At 36.4% G+C, this 16,472-nt stretch overlaps 1 protein-coding gene across 8 annotated transcripts in view; it reads left to right on the top strand.

Moving 5' to 3' along the window:
* cc2d2b (coiled-coil and C2 domain containing 2B) overlaps nt 1-16,168 on the top strand; it is a 56,271-nt gene extending 40,103 nt beyond the window's left edge. For 4 of the 8 annotated variants that reach the window (XM_062976134.1, XM_062976132.1, XM_062976139.1 and 1 more), the window contains 10 exons: nt 342-440; nt 1,762-1,944; nt 2,080-2,283; nt 2,504-2,593; nt 3,666-3,779; nt 6,585-6,719; nt 8,130-8,252; nt 11,074-11,132; nt 14,300-14,477; nt 15,763-16,168. In XM_062976134.1, the coding sequence (XP_062832204.1) occupies nt 342-440; nt 1,762-1,944; nt 2,080-2,283; nt 2,504-2,593; nt 3,666-3,779; nt 6,585-6,719; nt 8,130-8,252; nt 11,074-11,132; nt 14,300-14,477; nt 15,763-15,951 (1,374 nt within the window). In that variant the 3' untranslated portion in view covers nt 15,952-16,168. The remainder of the gene's footprint in view (nt 1-341; nt 441-1,761; nt 1,945-2,079; nt 2,284-2,503; nt 2,594-3,665; nt 3,780-6,584; nt 6,720-8,129; nt 8,253-11,073; nt 11,133-14,299; nt 14,478-15,762) is intronic. The other 4 variants (XM_062976135.1, XM_062976133.1, XM_062976136.1 and 1 more) reach the window with 4 other exon arrangements.
* The last annotated feature ends 304 nt before the right edge of the window (nt 16,169-16,472 follow it).

Here is a 16,472-nt window from a genome sequence, read left to right as displayed (position 1 = left end):
ACCCCCAGAGTCAGACATGACTGGACTTAACGTCAGGGAAAACCTTTACCTTTACTTATCAGTGAAAAAAGTGCATATCCAGAAACATAGTTTTTATGCATATATCTATATTATGTGTGTTTGTGAATTTTCAGGGAAAATATAATCTGTCTGATAAATATCTTAAATCTGCTCAGTAGAAATGCTTCAGACTGGTCAGTTATGACAGTAAGTGAAAAAAAAAGTCCACATTATTTGAATTGACCCATCATGAAACCATTGATATGTAAAATGTGTATGTATGTGTATATAGATCTTTATATCTAAAATACCAACAATCAGCCCAAGTTTTGTTTCCTTAGGAAGTCTGCCCGAAAACCTGCAGCGGTCATTCCTATGTAAGGAAGAATTGGCTTGGATCCGTTACATTTCCTTTTTCTGCTCTCCTGGAACAATCAAAGGTAACAAACAAGACGAAATATATGTACCTTTGGCAGAATTTCTGGAACTGCTGTTTTTCTGTAACCTCTTCAGTTATTGAAAACTAGGGCCCCATCTACACTGCCATACAATTCAGCTTCAAACTGCATTATATGGTGAGGAGAACTGTGGCAGGGAAGAATCCTTTTTGATCCCACCGCTGCCACCAATTGAAGAGAGCCCAATTTGTGGTACTCAACTCAGGCAGGGGAAATCTTTGTCTAAATCCCACTGCTGCCTCCAATTCAGGAGATGTGCGCGCGTGTGAGAGGGAGGGATGGAGGATGTGTGAATGTATGACAGGGATGATTTAGTGGATAAGGAAGGATAATGGAACTGATTGGGTTTAAATGAGTAAAGATGGTAACTTATATAGGAAAGTACGGTAACTTATATAGATAGGTACGGTAACTACCACCAACGTGAGGTAACAGGCTTACAGAGAGGCAAGGAGACTTATCTTTATGAACAATAACAAAATTCAAGTTTATTTTTGGTACATAAGCGTATGGTTTCAATCAGTAAACGTTCCGGATCTTAAGTTACAATGTAGTCTTTCTTGAATGGATATTTCTTAAATAACTTCTCTTCAATACAGTATACTAAACTCCCCCGGTCAGCTTATATTCCCAGCCTTTCCCCTGAGTGACCATAAGCTGCCGTCCTTAGCTGATTTCCCCAGCTCCTAATCTTTCCAAAACCTAACCGCAACTGTCCTTTTTTAAACCCTCACAGCAACTGAACTTTTAAAAGGGAATATCCTCCAACTGTCATCTTAGCCACGCCCCTTTTCTCCCAAGGGAAGCTGTGTTACCATGGCAACCTACCAAATGCTGCTTCCAGCTAGTTTCCATGTTAGGCTTTTCCTTGCTAATATATAACCCTTTTTTTTCTTTTAACAAACAAATAAATAAAATCATATCAATAATCTCTGTTTAACACACAACTTCTCTACATATGGTCAGTGTAGTAGACTCATGTAATGCAGTTCAATGCAGTTAAACTACAATATATAAGTCTATGCTGACCATATAATACAGTTTCAAGCTGCATTATATAGCAGTGTAAATGGTACCCTAATTTTCCTGCTTTACAGAGATGTTTTTGGGGCTGCACACCAGCTTGCAATAGAGAGGGAAATTGGCTCCTTTTAGTTGTTCTGTATTTCTGACAGCAAAAGTCCTTCATTGATCTCTGACTTTTGTAACTTCGGATAATCCCAGATAATACCGTTATGTCTTCAATTTTCCAGTCCTATTGCTTGCCTTAATTTGAATGCTTCTATTGATAATGTGTTCACAGATATGTGGTACATTTCAAGTAAGCACACCACCAATTCTGCTTGGATATACTTGGAGTAAGACATATGTACCTCCTAAAGAAGAATGCTACGGACAGAACTTGAAAGAATATACTTTTTTAACTATCTTTGCCACTGTTGAACCTCAGCTATCTTCTGCTGAAAATAACTTACAGCCAGATAAGGTTGGTATATATATATTCCTAATTTAATTCTAAATTTAATTCTAACAATATAATTCTAAATGGATATCTTCATCCATATTTGTATGAAAAAATCACTTAAAATCCTAAAATATCACATTTCTATGTATGTTTCAGCTTATAAATAGTGAAGATGAAACACTATTGCAAAGAGCATACATTTTTAAGCAAGCATGTAAAATGTTGTTTCCAAAGAGAAGAATCATAACTTCAGTTTTTGACAATCAAGGAAGAAATGTTTTAGTAACAAAGTATATCACTCCTCTCAATCCACCACAAGTATTACTTGATATGTATCCCGATGATCCCAACTCAATTTCTGTAAGTATGGAATGTTTGTCATGGAATAAGAAATAAGAATCAGCCAAACTCTTTGATATACTTTGAATGATTTCCCTGTTGTGTTTTCCAGAGCACCAGTCAAAGATACACACATATACATAGATATAGAATTTCAGAGGTTTTTTTGTTTCATGTTTTTAATAACTTCAATTTCCTAACATACATTCCTAGGACTGACTTGTTTCTGTTAATTTTACAGGACCTTGTATCACGATTTGTATCTTTAATTCCTTGCATGTCAGATACTGTGGATGAAAATGGTGATGTGGATATTTGGATGACATCAGAGGTATTTTTCAAGTTTTACCATTCTGTTGTTGTTTTTTAAAATGATGTTTACAGGAATTACATACGTTAACTATATAAAAATACTTGTTTTGAAGAATAGATGATTAGGCTTTCCCAGACCTCTTCTACATTGCCATATAAGATCCAGATTATCTGCTTTGAACTGGATTATATGGCAGTGTAGACTCAGTGGATTATCTGATTTAGTAATGTGGATTGTATGGCAGCGTTGAAGGGTCCCCCAAAGGCAGTTGAGACTGATGGACAAAATGAGGAATGTCTAAAATTCCAGGGATACAGGCAGACATTCTCCAAAGCAGTTTAAAACAAGCTATCATTCATTATGGCTCATTATTCACCTTTATCATTGGCCAGCTTCTGTCTGGTCAAAGGAAATTTAGTATAATGCCAAGTTTTTAACTTTTCTTGTTGTTTTTCTATACATTATAACTGTGTTCTCAATTCACTCCTGACACAATAAATAAATAATTCACCTGAGCAATGTTGAACATATAAAAAGGTAAAGGTTTCCCCTGACGTTAAGTCCAGTCATGTCTGACTCTAGGGGTTGGTGCTCATCTCCATTTCTAAGCCGAAGAGCCAGCATTGTCCATAGACACCTCCAAGGTCATGTGGCTGGTATGACTGCATAGAGCGCCGTTACCTTCCCGCCAGAGTGGTACCTATTGATCTACTCACATTGGCATGTTTTCGAACTGCTAGGTTGGCAGAAGCTGGAGCTAACAGCTGCTGCTCCCGCCGCTCCCGGGGTTTGAACCTGAGACCTTTCGGTCTGCAAGTTCAGCAGCTCAGTGCTTTAACACACTCTGCCACCGGGGCTCCATTGAACATATAGTACCAAGTAAATATATTTTTCATTATACCAAAAAAGAAATAATTTATATATTTAATTTGGGAAGTTATTTTACTCCCGTATTTGAAATTTGTATTTTATTATTATAAAGCAGAACAAATAATCTTTCAACTTCTGAGTTTTTTATGCAAATGTCTTTGTAGCACCCTTTCATGGGATGTCTGCTTTTGAAATTATGTATTTTTTACTTTTCTTACAGCACTGCATCAAATGGGGTATTTGTAATAAAGAAGAGCATGCAGTGCTTTTGTGTAACTACCTTCTATATATCGGAAAGAAAGCCTGGCTGCTTTTAGGGGCATCTGTGCTAGAAGTAAGTCTAGCAAAATATTTGCATCCTTCTTTGTATAATTCTGCACAAAAATAAAATACAGTGGATCTTTGACTTAAGAGCACCCCAACTTAAAAGTGTTTTGAGTTAAGACCCATCACTCAGCCCGGGTTTCACCTTGATATACTGTACAAGCAGTGTTTTGAGTTTTTAATTTTTTTATTTTATTATAATTCAATACATTTGCTATACATTGTTTGTTTAACAGCAGACACATAATATTCAGTACAATCTACCATTCATTAACGTTTGGCATCTACTGTTATTTTTATGCTTATACATATTTTCTACCCCTCACTGCTGTTCCGAGCCACTAATTTTATATATAATCTGTCCAAAATTTCATTTCCTCTTGTGGAGGTAATTTTCCATCTTTAAAAAAACCTTTTCAATACATTTTCTCCATACATCATCAAAATCACTTTGCTTCCATAGTCCTCTTTTAACTCTCAATTTACATGTCAGCTTATCATTTATTGCCAATTTCCATACTTCCTTATACCACTCCTCTATTTGTATATCTATTTCTCTTTTCCAATTCCTTGCTATAAGCAATCTTGCTATTGTTAATAAGTTTGTTATTGCATCTTTATTCTCTTTTCAATTGTTTATTATTATATAAAGATTATAAAGCTATACTAGGACTTCTTTCTATTTTCATATTCATTATCTCCTCTATTTCTCTAATAACCTTTTCCTAAAAATTACTTACATATTTTCATTGCCACCACATATGTATATATGTTCCTGATTCTTGGCATCCTCTCCAGCAAATTTTTGAATAGTTTTTATTTATATTTGCTATTATTATTGGTTAGATACCATTTCCATAATGGTATCTTAATTCTCCTTAACCCGTATTGATAATTTTTTCAAATGGCTTAATCTCCATAATTGTAACCACTCCGTTTCATTTTTCATCCCTAAATCTTCTTCCCAGATCTCCTTGAGGATGTTATTCTTTCTTTTCCCTTCATTTATTTCAATTATTATCTTATATACTTTACTAGTTATTCCTTTCAAATTTTTATATCCCTTCCATTTTGTATTATTTGTTAAATTTTCCCCAATTTTGGAACCATTGTTCTGATTGATACATGAAATCATGTCATTTTTATTTCTCTAAATGCTTCCATAATCATTTCCTTCTTCATTCCAACCTTTATCCAATCCCTATTTTGTCTACATTTTTCCCTTAACTTTTTATCCATTATATTTTTAAAAATTTTCTTTTCATTATAATTGGGGTTATTGTTGAGCCATCTGGTATTAACTTTCTCCTGTATTTGTTCCATACTTCTAACACATTTATTTATTTGTTTACAGTATTTATATTCTGCCCTTCTCATCTCAAAAGGGACTCAGGGTGGATTATAGTGCACATATACATGGCAAACATTCAGTGCCATTATCAGAGATATGTCATATACAGACAGACAAATAGAAGCTATTTAACATTTTTCCAGCTTCTGGCTTCATGAGGGTATGCTCAATTCTGGCCACAGGGGAAACTGCCACTTCATCATCCACTGTGACGCCGAGTCCTTCTGATGATAGTACTTCCTCATGTTCTTTGCATGCCATCGGCAGTTTTATCGTGTCATAAATTAAGTTAAATTAGCCTCCCCGCATTAAGCGGTACCTAGAATTTTCTACTTGCAGACACATCTGCTTTTGAGCAGCTTAGGTCAACAGCAAGGTAGGCTATTAACAGTCCAGGTACTTTAATCCCAGACCTGGGCTTCGAAGAAGTGGTGGGAGGAAAAACATCTGAGGCAGAAGGGAAATTGGAAGAACTAATTGACACTGTTGAAGGAATTGAGCTGTAAGAAGAAAATTAGAAGCACTGCAATTAAAAAATTTTTTTTAATGAGCACGCGGGGGGAGGGAGACTCTGGGCCACAGGATGACTTCGGCTATTGGAACTATTGGAACAACATATTAAGAAGACAGAAACAGAGGAAGTTATTAAGAATTTAAAAGCAAGGAAGGCTCCAGGTCTGAACGGACTGGGAACAGAATATTATAAAAGTTTTAGAGAAGTATTGATTCCAAAATTATTAGAATTGTGTAATGGAACAATGGAAGGAGAGACAATACCAGAATCATGGAGAAGGTCATTAATAATACTAATATCAAAACTTGACAAAGTTTTAACAGACCCAAGGTCATATAAGCCCATATCATTAGTTAATCATGATGCAAAGATTTTGGAAAACAATGAACTCATTCTAGATCCATTTCTTTCCAGTTTAATATTGGTATATCTTTTTGCAGCCACTTCAAATTTTCAGTTTTCAAATCTTCTTTCCTGTTCCCTTCTGGGAAATTTTTAATTGTAACATTATTTCTTATCTGATTAACTTGCATATACACACATTTCTTTTCCATATCTGAAAGTTTGTTTTCACTTCACTGAATTTGTTGTTTGAGTGTTTTTTGTTCCTGTTTCTTCTTTTCAGCTTCTGATTTAATTGCTTGTATCTCTCCTTGTATTGTTTGTAAATTTCTTTGTAAGGTCTGAAATCTGTCAACTGAGATTTTCCTTTCCATGTCTAATTGCACTTTCATTTCCTTGGAGTTGGCCTAGATTTCATATTTCATAACTTGAATGTCATTCTCTCTCTCTTGTTTCCTCGTTTCTCTTTCTTTTTCAAACATCAGATTTTAAGTTGCTTAAAAATATTAAGTTGCTTAACTAAACACTCAGGAAGTATAAAGAATAAATTGTTTATCATTTTCTTTGAAAGAGAATGGAAAATGATGTTTTTATTCTTACTAATACAGGGGAAAGTAGCATATGTAGCATCACAAGAAAATGGAGAATTTTTCCTTTGGAATCCTCTCAGTGGTCAGTGCTACAAACAATTTGATGCATTTTGTCCATTGCAGAGTGTTGATTGCTTGATCAATCAGGAAAATGTAAGCATTTATAATAAAATATATTGAGAAGACTGAACATATTATTTACATGTTCCTTAGTTCCCCAAATAGTGAATAGTTATATGGCTGATACTGTGAGGGTTTCTTTGTTTGTTTTTTAATCTGTCAACACTGAAAAATTGCTATATTTTAAATATTTACACAAGCGTAGTGTGCGGAAGGTGAATATACTCCTCTAAGGAGATAGTACAGCTTCCCTGAAATTCCAACTTCTTCTCAATCTGCTGTCCACATCAATGTGCTTCAATTTCATTTAAATCTTAGATGTCATTCAGTCATCAGTTTCCTTCAGTTAAAAGATAGATCTCAAAAATCACTCACTTAAGATCCGTACATCAGCTTCAATAAGTATCAAACTTTTAAAGCTTGAGAATAATCCCTAGTTATAGGTGAATCATCTTCAGACATGGTTTCTATTAATGAAAGGTAACAGACCATTCTAGAAGGTATCTTCCACACTGTAGAATTGATATAATTTTATATGGTTAGGGTAGACTCATATAATGTCTGACATAAGAAGCAGATGGATGAAGACTATGGGATTGGTGTGGCAGTGTGGGTGATTTTTTTTTTGTATTAAAATGCCTTTGGGAATAACCTCAGTATCAAATGTGCAGAGCCGTGGAGTGACCACTTCACTTCATGGCTCATTCCTCCAGACCCTTGGCGAATGCAATTGCTGGGTTTTTTGAGCCACTTCTTGAGATTTGTAGGCTAATTCAGTCTAGAATATTGTACCATTTTTATTAGACACTACAAAATTGATTCAGGCCGTAGAGATGCCCATTCCAGGAATTACTTTCAAAGTGGCTTTTGTTTTCAAGAGGTATGGATTCTTGAGTATATTCCACTTTGTGTATACTCCTCCTCTCACTAACCAATTGAGTACTTACTATGAAGTCTAATTCTGGGTTGTGCTGCCCTCAATTAAATTACAATAATTTACAGTGTGGATACATTGTTTGTTTTTTCTTTTTTCCTACTTGGATTTGGTGGGAATTGCTAAGAGAAGCAGAAATGCCTAACTAATTAGTTTGTGACATTCTTGCACTGTTCTTGGTGTTGATGAGTATATAACAACAACAACCACAACAACCACAACAACAACAACAACAACAACGCATTTTATATGTTACCCGTCTCTTCTGACGGCTTGAGGTGGGATAGAACCCACATTGTGGGGATTCCTGCCCCCTACTTACCAAGAAAGAATAATCATAGCAAGTACCCAATATCGTCTTATTTCCTTTTTGTTCTGAGAGAAATTGTAAATGATTTCTCTCATTAGGCTTTTGTTCCCATTTTTTCAGAATGTTAGGAAATTGCTCCAATCGTTTTTAATTGTAAAGTTACTTTTTCAAATTAATTTTATACTTTGTACTAATATAGGTCTGGTTCAACATGCAGCAGAACAGTTCACCCATGTGCGTCAGTTTTGACATTTCAAAGGAATGCTTCTGGAAGCAAATGCTTCCAGTTATTCCTCAGGATTTGAAAACACAGACAGTACAGGTAAGTATTTCAGAATGTGTTCCCATGTTCAAATATGATGGAGTAGAAAACAGAATTGGAAACGTGCTTATAATTTCTAGAAAAAATATGGTTGGAAGAGGTAATAGCAGGAAGGAATAAGCCAAAGTGAGAAAAAGATCAAAACACTTAAGATCATCCTAGTTAAAGATAGGAGCAGGCTTATATTTAAGTAACTATATAGGGTTTTTTTCCCATATTGCTTGATTAATATGCTCAGCTGAAAAGGTATGCTTTATGTATTTTGTTTAATGGGATAAAGTGATTTTGTAAACCCCAAACTCCTGATAATATATCAAAAAGAGCTGATGTTCTGATGCTGCATAAATTCATAAATAGAAGTACGGTTCCTTATGAAAACACAGGGTCATAACTTTGGAACATGACTGTCTTTGTCTGCTCTGTTAATTATAGGATGGCAGCCTGGCCAAATGTGTCTTCTGCAGCTTAGGATGTTTTGCCAACTATTTCCATTCCTAGCAAATATTGATCTGGCATGTGAGCCATGCCCTAGCTACATCTGCTTTACTTTACTGTAATGGGCTTTGAAAAGTATCTGAAAACTTCAATTGGGACACAATGTGGTTACTAATTTATTGAGTATATATATTTTTCAATGTTACAACAACTATACTGGCTCTCAAATAATTTCTTAATTCAAAATGGTGTAAATAACCATTAAAAACCTCAACTCAACTTTTGAATTGTGGGTTGGATATTATAGAACTCTCTTCATATAGCACATTGGATTTAAATGATTTTATATGAATTATGTTTCTTTTTGCAAATGAAGGATCAGTATAGAAATGTTTAAATAAATAAAATACCTGGTGATAAGTTTTGTAAAATTCCATTGTCTTATTTGAATACTGATTGCTGTAAAATTGGTCTTATTGCATGCACTGAGTCAGATCATTCTGTCTGGAAAAAATATGCACAGTGATTAATAGTAGTAACAATAAAGGCTGCAATTGTATTATCTATAGCTGACAATAGGCCCAAAACACACAGGTCCTAGATATCAGCATCAACCCACCTGCCAAAGGTTGGAAGGCAACTTTTATAACCCCTCTTCCCAAATTCAACCGGAGTGAAAATCCAGCCAACACTCTGGCCAACCACTATCCAACCAATAATTTAAAAATTAAATTTTAATCTCATTGGTTGCCTCGCGCCCCTTATCCTATGGGGGGAGCATCACCGCCCGGCTCCCCCCCCCCCCCGTTCGTCCCTATGAGAACACGGGAAGCCTCCCATGTTTCCAGGGAAGTGTCCTAGCATTCTGCCAGGACACTTCCTCAACAGAGCTCCACTGGAAGTTGCCATATTTCTTATACGGTGTCTGGTGGGCTCCATTGGGGAAGCGTTCTGGCAGGGTGCTAGGATGCTTCCCAACCTACGTGTGATGAAGTGGTAATTGACTCTTATCAGTGTCAACAGTAATGATACTTTATTTATAAGCTGCCCTAGCTACATACGGGGACATTGGAAGGATAGTACATTTTTAGAAATCTAAAATTTTATATATCCATAGTCTTTCTGTTTAGATGGAAGGAAAATGGAGTGTCTTTCAAATGTATCTCAACATGACTAAGATATTTCCACCTATATAATATAGCTGGATCCTCACAATATTGATAACCATGGCAGAAGGATCAATTAAAATAGCCTGTGATAGCCAGTGTTTAACAGTGCCAACCAAGGAAGTCATCTTCACTTTTTTTCAGGCAAAATTCATATTCATGGGGAAATACCTCTTAGTAGAGACCATTAGATGATGAAATGTTGGACTGTGGAAGTTCTGTTCCTTGTTGCAAAATTAGCTTTGGGACTGGCGGCCAAGAATTGGTGTATGTCTACAATACATCCTCCACATTTGGGGGATTAGGGATGTATGATCCCTATTAAAGTGGAAAAACTATGAATAAAAACCACTATTTTTTTAAACCTGAGAGAACACTTTCTAGGAATCTTTAATCCTCCAGGCCAACTCTGTTATCTGGCAGCAAGATAACTGTTCTGGAGGACCTCCAGCACAACTCTGTGATCAGCTTCTGGTGAAGATGATAGATTAATCATATCTACAAATAATCCATCTGCAAAAATTAAACCCAAAAATGGAAGGAGTTTGGCTGCATGTAAATACAGACAGTTAAATCTATATAAATGTTGTTTTTCAGTTCATGAGGAAGGAACATGCATTCTCCTGGGATCACTGGGCAATGTGACACTTTTTCTTATTAGGAAAATTTATTTATTTATTTACAGTATTTATATTCCGCCCTTCTCACCCTGAAGGGGACTCAGGGCGGATCACATTATGTACATATAGGGCAAACATTCAATGCCCATAAACACATCGAACCAAGACAGAGACAACAGACAGACAGACGCAGAGGCAATTTAACCTTCTCCTGAGGGGATGTTCGATTCTGGCCACAGGGGGGAGCAGCTGCTTCATCATCCACTCTGATGGCACTTCCTCACTTCCTCATTCCAACGTTGTAAATTAGTTAGAAAATTAGAAAACAGATAAGAGAGTCCCAGTTAGTGGAAAAAATGTCCACTAAAACAGTATTAATACCTCAATCAGTTTCAACACTTTTCTGCACAACCACTCTCATTGTTCATCACCTATGCCACCAAGACTATCTTATGGAATCTCATTCCATACTTCCCTTAATGAAAAACTGAATTTGATCAGTAACAATCTAATTTTTTAATTGAAGACTGTAGTACATTTAGATTATCCATCAAGGTCCTATTTAATATGCATTTCCATGTTACAATTCCTTTATTTCAGCCAAAGAAAATACATTATATCCCAACTGATGAAAGTTTGATAGAAGAACTACAGAACAGGTAATTATCATAATCCGGTATTAAGAACCTTAAGAATTAGAAGCTCAGGACCAAAATAGTTTTAATCACTCTGAGCAAGAAACATATTTAATGTTGTAACTTAATATTTGTAGGAAAGTAGCTTGTATTCACTACTACATTCCCAGTTGTCAGTGTAATTTGCATCACTTTTCCATTGAAGATTCCACCTAAAAGAGCTAGGTGGTGGCCAGGGGAGGGTGGGACATGGCTGAAGATGCATGTGGTTATCAAAACATAGCCAGATGATCCTGGGCTTCTTCCCTGAATCCTCAACATGGCCATATAACATGACCTACGTAACATGTTTTTAAAAATCTGTTCCTGGTTTGGAAGTGTTATTTCCTGTTTACTTGTGCAGCATTTATTTTGAAAGTAGTTGTTATATTCCATAAACTTTGTTTTTGTGGCTGCCACAAACTATGTTGAATTGGTCAAGACTCTATGACATATTCATTGAGAAACTATAACAAAATGTGCAAGCTACAAAGACCACCATAAACTTTCTCTATGTTTTTAGGATAGAACTGATTAGGAAAAAAAAATTGTGTCACAGAGTGTAACCAATCATCAAAATAATCTCAAATAGGGTGCATACTGCAGCCATTTTTGCCCTAAAAGGGCATTAGAATGGAAGCGAACATGATCTGCACACCCACTTCTTGAAGATACCTACCAGTACTATGTTGAAGGCATTTTCAGTCCTTCAGGTGCAACAAAGTAATCCAGAGGACTAGGGACCACAACACCATCATACATCCTATGTACAAGTAAGAAGGCACTAATCTGGATATGTTGCATCATATTGGCTCTGGAACTCCCTTCCCAGGGAGATCAGGCAAGCACCCACCCTGTCAGCCTTTAAGAAAGATTGAAAAACTTGGCTCTTCCGGTGCGCCTTCAATAATGGATAACAATGACAACCCCCCTCAGCATTGATAATCTCCGTGCCCGTTGTGTTGTCTCCTTGCTTTTTTAGTTGATAATATTTTTCCCTTGCCCCACCTCCGAATCTCCCAGTTAATATGGCAGCACTTTATTATCTACCTCATTAGATGTTTAATTATATGTTCCTCACACCTTTGACCAGTTTTCTTATTTTAAATTGCTGCTTCGCTTTTATATGGCTTTTAAAAATTACTACATTATTGCTCAAAATGATGTTTTATCCTGTTTAAATTTTTGTTGATGATGCTAGTTTTGTTTTGTATGTATTTTATCCTGTTTTATTGTGGTTATCTGGGCTTGGCCCCATGTTAACCGCCCCGAGTCCCTGCAGGGAGATGGAGGCGGGGTACAAAAAAAATGTTGTTGTTGTTGTTGTTGTTGTTGTTATTATTATTATTATTGACACAAAGACATAGTATGACACAGCAAATGAGATCTATATGCTGGATTTTGTATCACAAAATCACAAGTCGAACAATTCCCAAGTGTTTAGGACTGTGTGATGTATTTTCAGATCATGCGTGCAGATCCCAATAAGGTGGCCTTTTTCAGTTGACAGATCATAATTTTTTCAATATTTATTGTTTTCAAATGCCAGCTGAGATCTTTTGGCACGGCATCCAGTGCGTCGATTACCACCGGGACCACCTGGACTGGTTTATTCCAGAGCCTTTGCAGTTGGATTTTGAGGTCCTGATAATGGCTGAGTTTTTCCTGTTGTTGTTGTTGTTGTTGTTATTGCATCACTGCACTGTCCTTGGAATTGGTGTGTTCATCAGTCCGTCATTTCAATCAAGGGGTCTTTTAAGGAGAAAAATTGTCTGGCTGATGGTTTGAGGCAGAATGTCTGTTACTCATACTGTAAATGGGCACTTTGGGACAGAGCTTTTGCAAACACCATTACAGTATGAGAAGTACCCAATGTGGGTTTGTCCATCAACAGCAGCAACAAAAGCCTTGACTATTATAACAGAATGGGAATGGAGATGACAATCCCTGGGAAATTCATTTCTCCATATCTAGTAAGTTATATGCAAGCTACAAAGACCACCATGAAGGAGGAAAGGTTGCTTACCTGTTAACTGCAGTTCTTGGAGTGGTGATCAGACAATTCAGTAAGTTCTCTCTTCTTCCCTCATGTTCATGTCTAGCCAAATGAAGCAGATTTCAATGTGTGGGAGCATGCTCCCTGGAGGGAATGGAGATGCATCAGACAATTGCTATTTGTTCAGGAAAAAGCACCATACAAATGACCACTTTTAAAATTGCAGTTGTAGGTGAGCAATTTACTCATTTGGCCTCATTGGTTGCCACTTCCATTGTCCAGCCACTCCAGTGTTCTTGAATACTGAAACTGCTTAAGAAGTCATTTGTCTATTGAACTCAGTTGATTATTTTCATCAGACCTTTCAGAACCAATTACTTTGGAAAGTGACTCCCTGAGATGGTACTCTTAACTAACTGCATAGTCATCCTGCTCTTTAATTCATACACTGCTTGTGTTATGTTCCTCTCTTGCTGTTCTGCCTCGAAATGAAAACTTGGAGTTTCCTTTTGGGGCATCAGATAAGGGAACAGCTTTATTGTTAATTTTCTGTATATTTTCTTCTGGAATTGAAAGAAATGTGCAGACCTCTGTGCTTTCCCACAGGTAACAGTTATGTATGTATGTAATTTATATGCTGCCTTCCCCCCCCCCCCCCCCCCCAAGAAGGTAAGTTAATTTAGGAGAGCCTTCTAGTTTTGATAACACCCCTCTCCAAATTTGTCCCGTCAGCCTTTCTATGGCCAGCTTGCCATTCTTCTTTGTGCAACAAGAATCTCTTGAGACATCCACTAAGGAGAGTTCTGGAGCACTTCTGAAATTATGTTCCTGTTTTCTCTGATACAAGCATAACCTAAAACTGGGCAGGTTGTTTCTTCCACTTTTAATGTTTTTTATTTTCTCATATTTGCTAGCCGGATGGAAATGTCACAGTATCTAACTTCCCAGTTGTGCTGTTTGAAATGAAAACACTATGTTGGTTTATTGAACCTCATTTCATTCAGCCTCTCTCCCTTATCACTGGTCCAATACATCATTGGACTATTCGTGAATATTCTATTATTCCATAGCAATATAGTGGTTTCATCATTAAACTGATTTTTTTATACCCCGTACAATATTTCTAAACATTTCTAAACATTTTCTCCCAAAAAAGGATTGAAAAGACTTTAAAAAATAAAATAATGGAATGGCGATCCCAGCATCCAACTCGGTGGCATCGACAATGTACTAATGTCCTACGACAGCTTCTTCCAAAGCTAGAATTTAGAAATGGACATACAGCTAAGGAAAAAGAGGAGAATTATTTGGAGACTTTTCATGAGCACTATTGGGTTAGTATCTGAGCTTACTGTATTATTGAAATATCCCAGTTCTCCTGGACACACCTAAAGGGCATTCCATGAGCCAGCCACTAAAATTATATAGCACACTTTCCATACTCGCATGAAAGAGGGACTAATGTCACCATTAGGCTACAAAAATGCCTTACAGAAATAGGAAGTGAACTGGAACTACTACTCTGAGCCTGCTTTTACACCATTCAGGTTATTCCAGTTTAAATATGCATACACGCTCAATCCAGAGACCATGTGCAGATGGCCAAGACTAAATCAGCCTTGTTGGACTGTCACCTCATCCTTCATGTTACTGCTACCACCCCCTCCCAAACACGGAGCTCTGTATGAGCACCTGCCATAGATTCTCCTAACATGAACACACTCTGATGTTGCCTGACCACACATCCTGATTTTCATCTGTGAAATGTTGGAGGGTATATGTGCAGCAGTAGGTTTTACTGTGGATAACTATGCAATGTGTTCCAAGGAGTGCTGTGTGAGGCAGCAGCCTCCATCTTAATTTCCCCATAATAGGTCATAAATTACAACCAATGACATGATGAAGAAATATTGGCAACTGCAGTCACCTCACATGGCACTTATCTTTGGAGTCCTCGGGGCGGGGGGGGGGGGGGGGAGATTTTTCTAAATAAAAAATAACACTGAAAATCAGTACCCGTGGATGCAGGAGTTTTGGTATATTCCTAATGGCTGTTGCAGTAGGGGACAGAAATAGCGGGGAAATTTTTCATAACACTGGGTTATAGATGTCATTTCCTAATTGGTTCTATCATAAAACATGGGAAAATTTATTAAACTGCAAAAGGTTCAAATGGCATATGAAAGGCCAAAAATGGCACATTGAAAGGTTGAAAATGGCAGCCAGAAAAAACGAAGTTTCTGGAGTATAACAACTACTTTCAAACTAAGTACTGCACAATGAATCAGGAAATAATACTTTCAAAAAAGGAACAGATTTTTTTTCAAATTTTGTTACATAGTGAAATTGTATCAACAATTTGAAAAAAAATTAAATCTCACTTCTGAGTAGGTCTTTGCAGGAAAAGAACAGGCTTCAGTGTCATTTGATCATGTTTTAGTTAATTTTCTTTTAGATAATTTTTTCTGCTACCAAATTATAAATTATTTTCTTGATTTGTTTAAATTATTCTTTTTCTTTTATAGATTGCTCAATAAGTTTGTAACAACATAAGAAAAAGTGATGCATTGGGTTTTTACATTTTAAAAAAAAAGCTGATTTAGAATTCTATTTTTGTAGGTTACAGGATTTCCTATTCAGATGCTGTATCTCGATGTACAGTCAATAACAGAGGCAGTTTATCAGACAGGAATTCATTCTTCGGAGGTTCCCAACACAGAATTTGCTCTTGCTGTGTATATCCATCCTTACCCAAATAACATGCTGTCTGTCTGGATCTATTTGGTATCTTTGATCCGTCATCAGTAGTATCAGATCCGCTCAGGAATCAGGAATTTGTTGTATCTGCTAAATGCTTTCTCATGGTGAATTTTTACTCATATATCACAAAAAAGGAAAATGTTAAAGTTATATCTTCAGATTCATATTGTCTTTAAGCAGCTATTGCCTCTTACCTGTTCTTGACATATTGGTTGCAAAAACCTTGCTTGCTTGTGAATTTATTAAAAGGGCTATTATACATAAATGTTTCATTTTGTTCCTATATAAAAGTAAGCAATATTAAAGTATTAATAGTTTAATTACAGATTTGCATGCATAAGCCACACCTGTGCGCACATGTCACAACAGAATGCTCGTTGTGCCCAAATTACCATTTCATCTTAACTATGTTTTAGTCATAAAGCCATCATCAAACTTTGGTATACTACATTGATTTGTTTCCCCATGTTATGTGTAGGTTCAAGCATGTCAAGCAATTATTAATTGGAAACACAAGTTAACAGTCCTCATGACCATGCTGAATAGGGAAGTGGAATGCCATAGGGTAT

The sequence above is a fragment of the Anolis carolinensis genome, chromosome 3 (assembly GCF_035594765.1).
Source record: "Anolis carolinensis isolate JA03-04 chromosome 3, rAnoCar3.1.pri, whole genome shotgun sequence".
Lineage (NCBI taxonomy): Eukaryota > Metazoa > Chordata > Lepidosauria > Squamata > Dactyloidae > Anolis > Anolis carolinensis.
The sequence above is the reverse complement of the archived record's forward strand: the minus strand, read 5'-3'. Positions and strand labels throughout refer to the sequence as shown.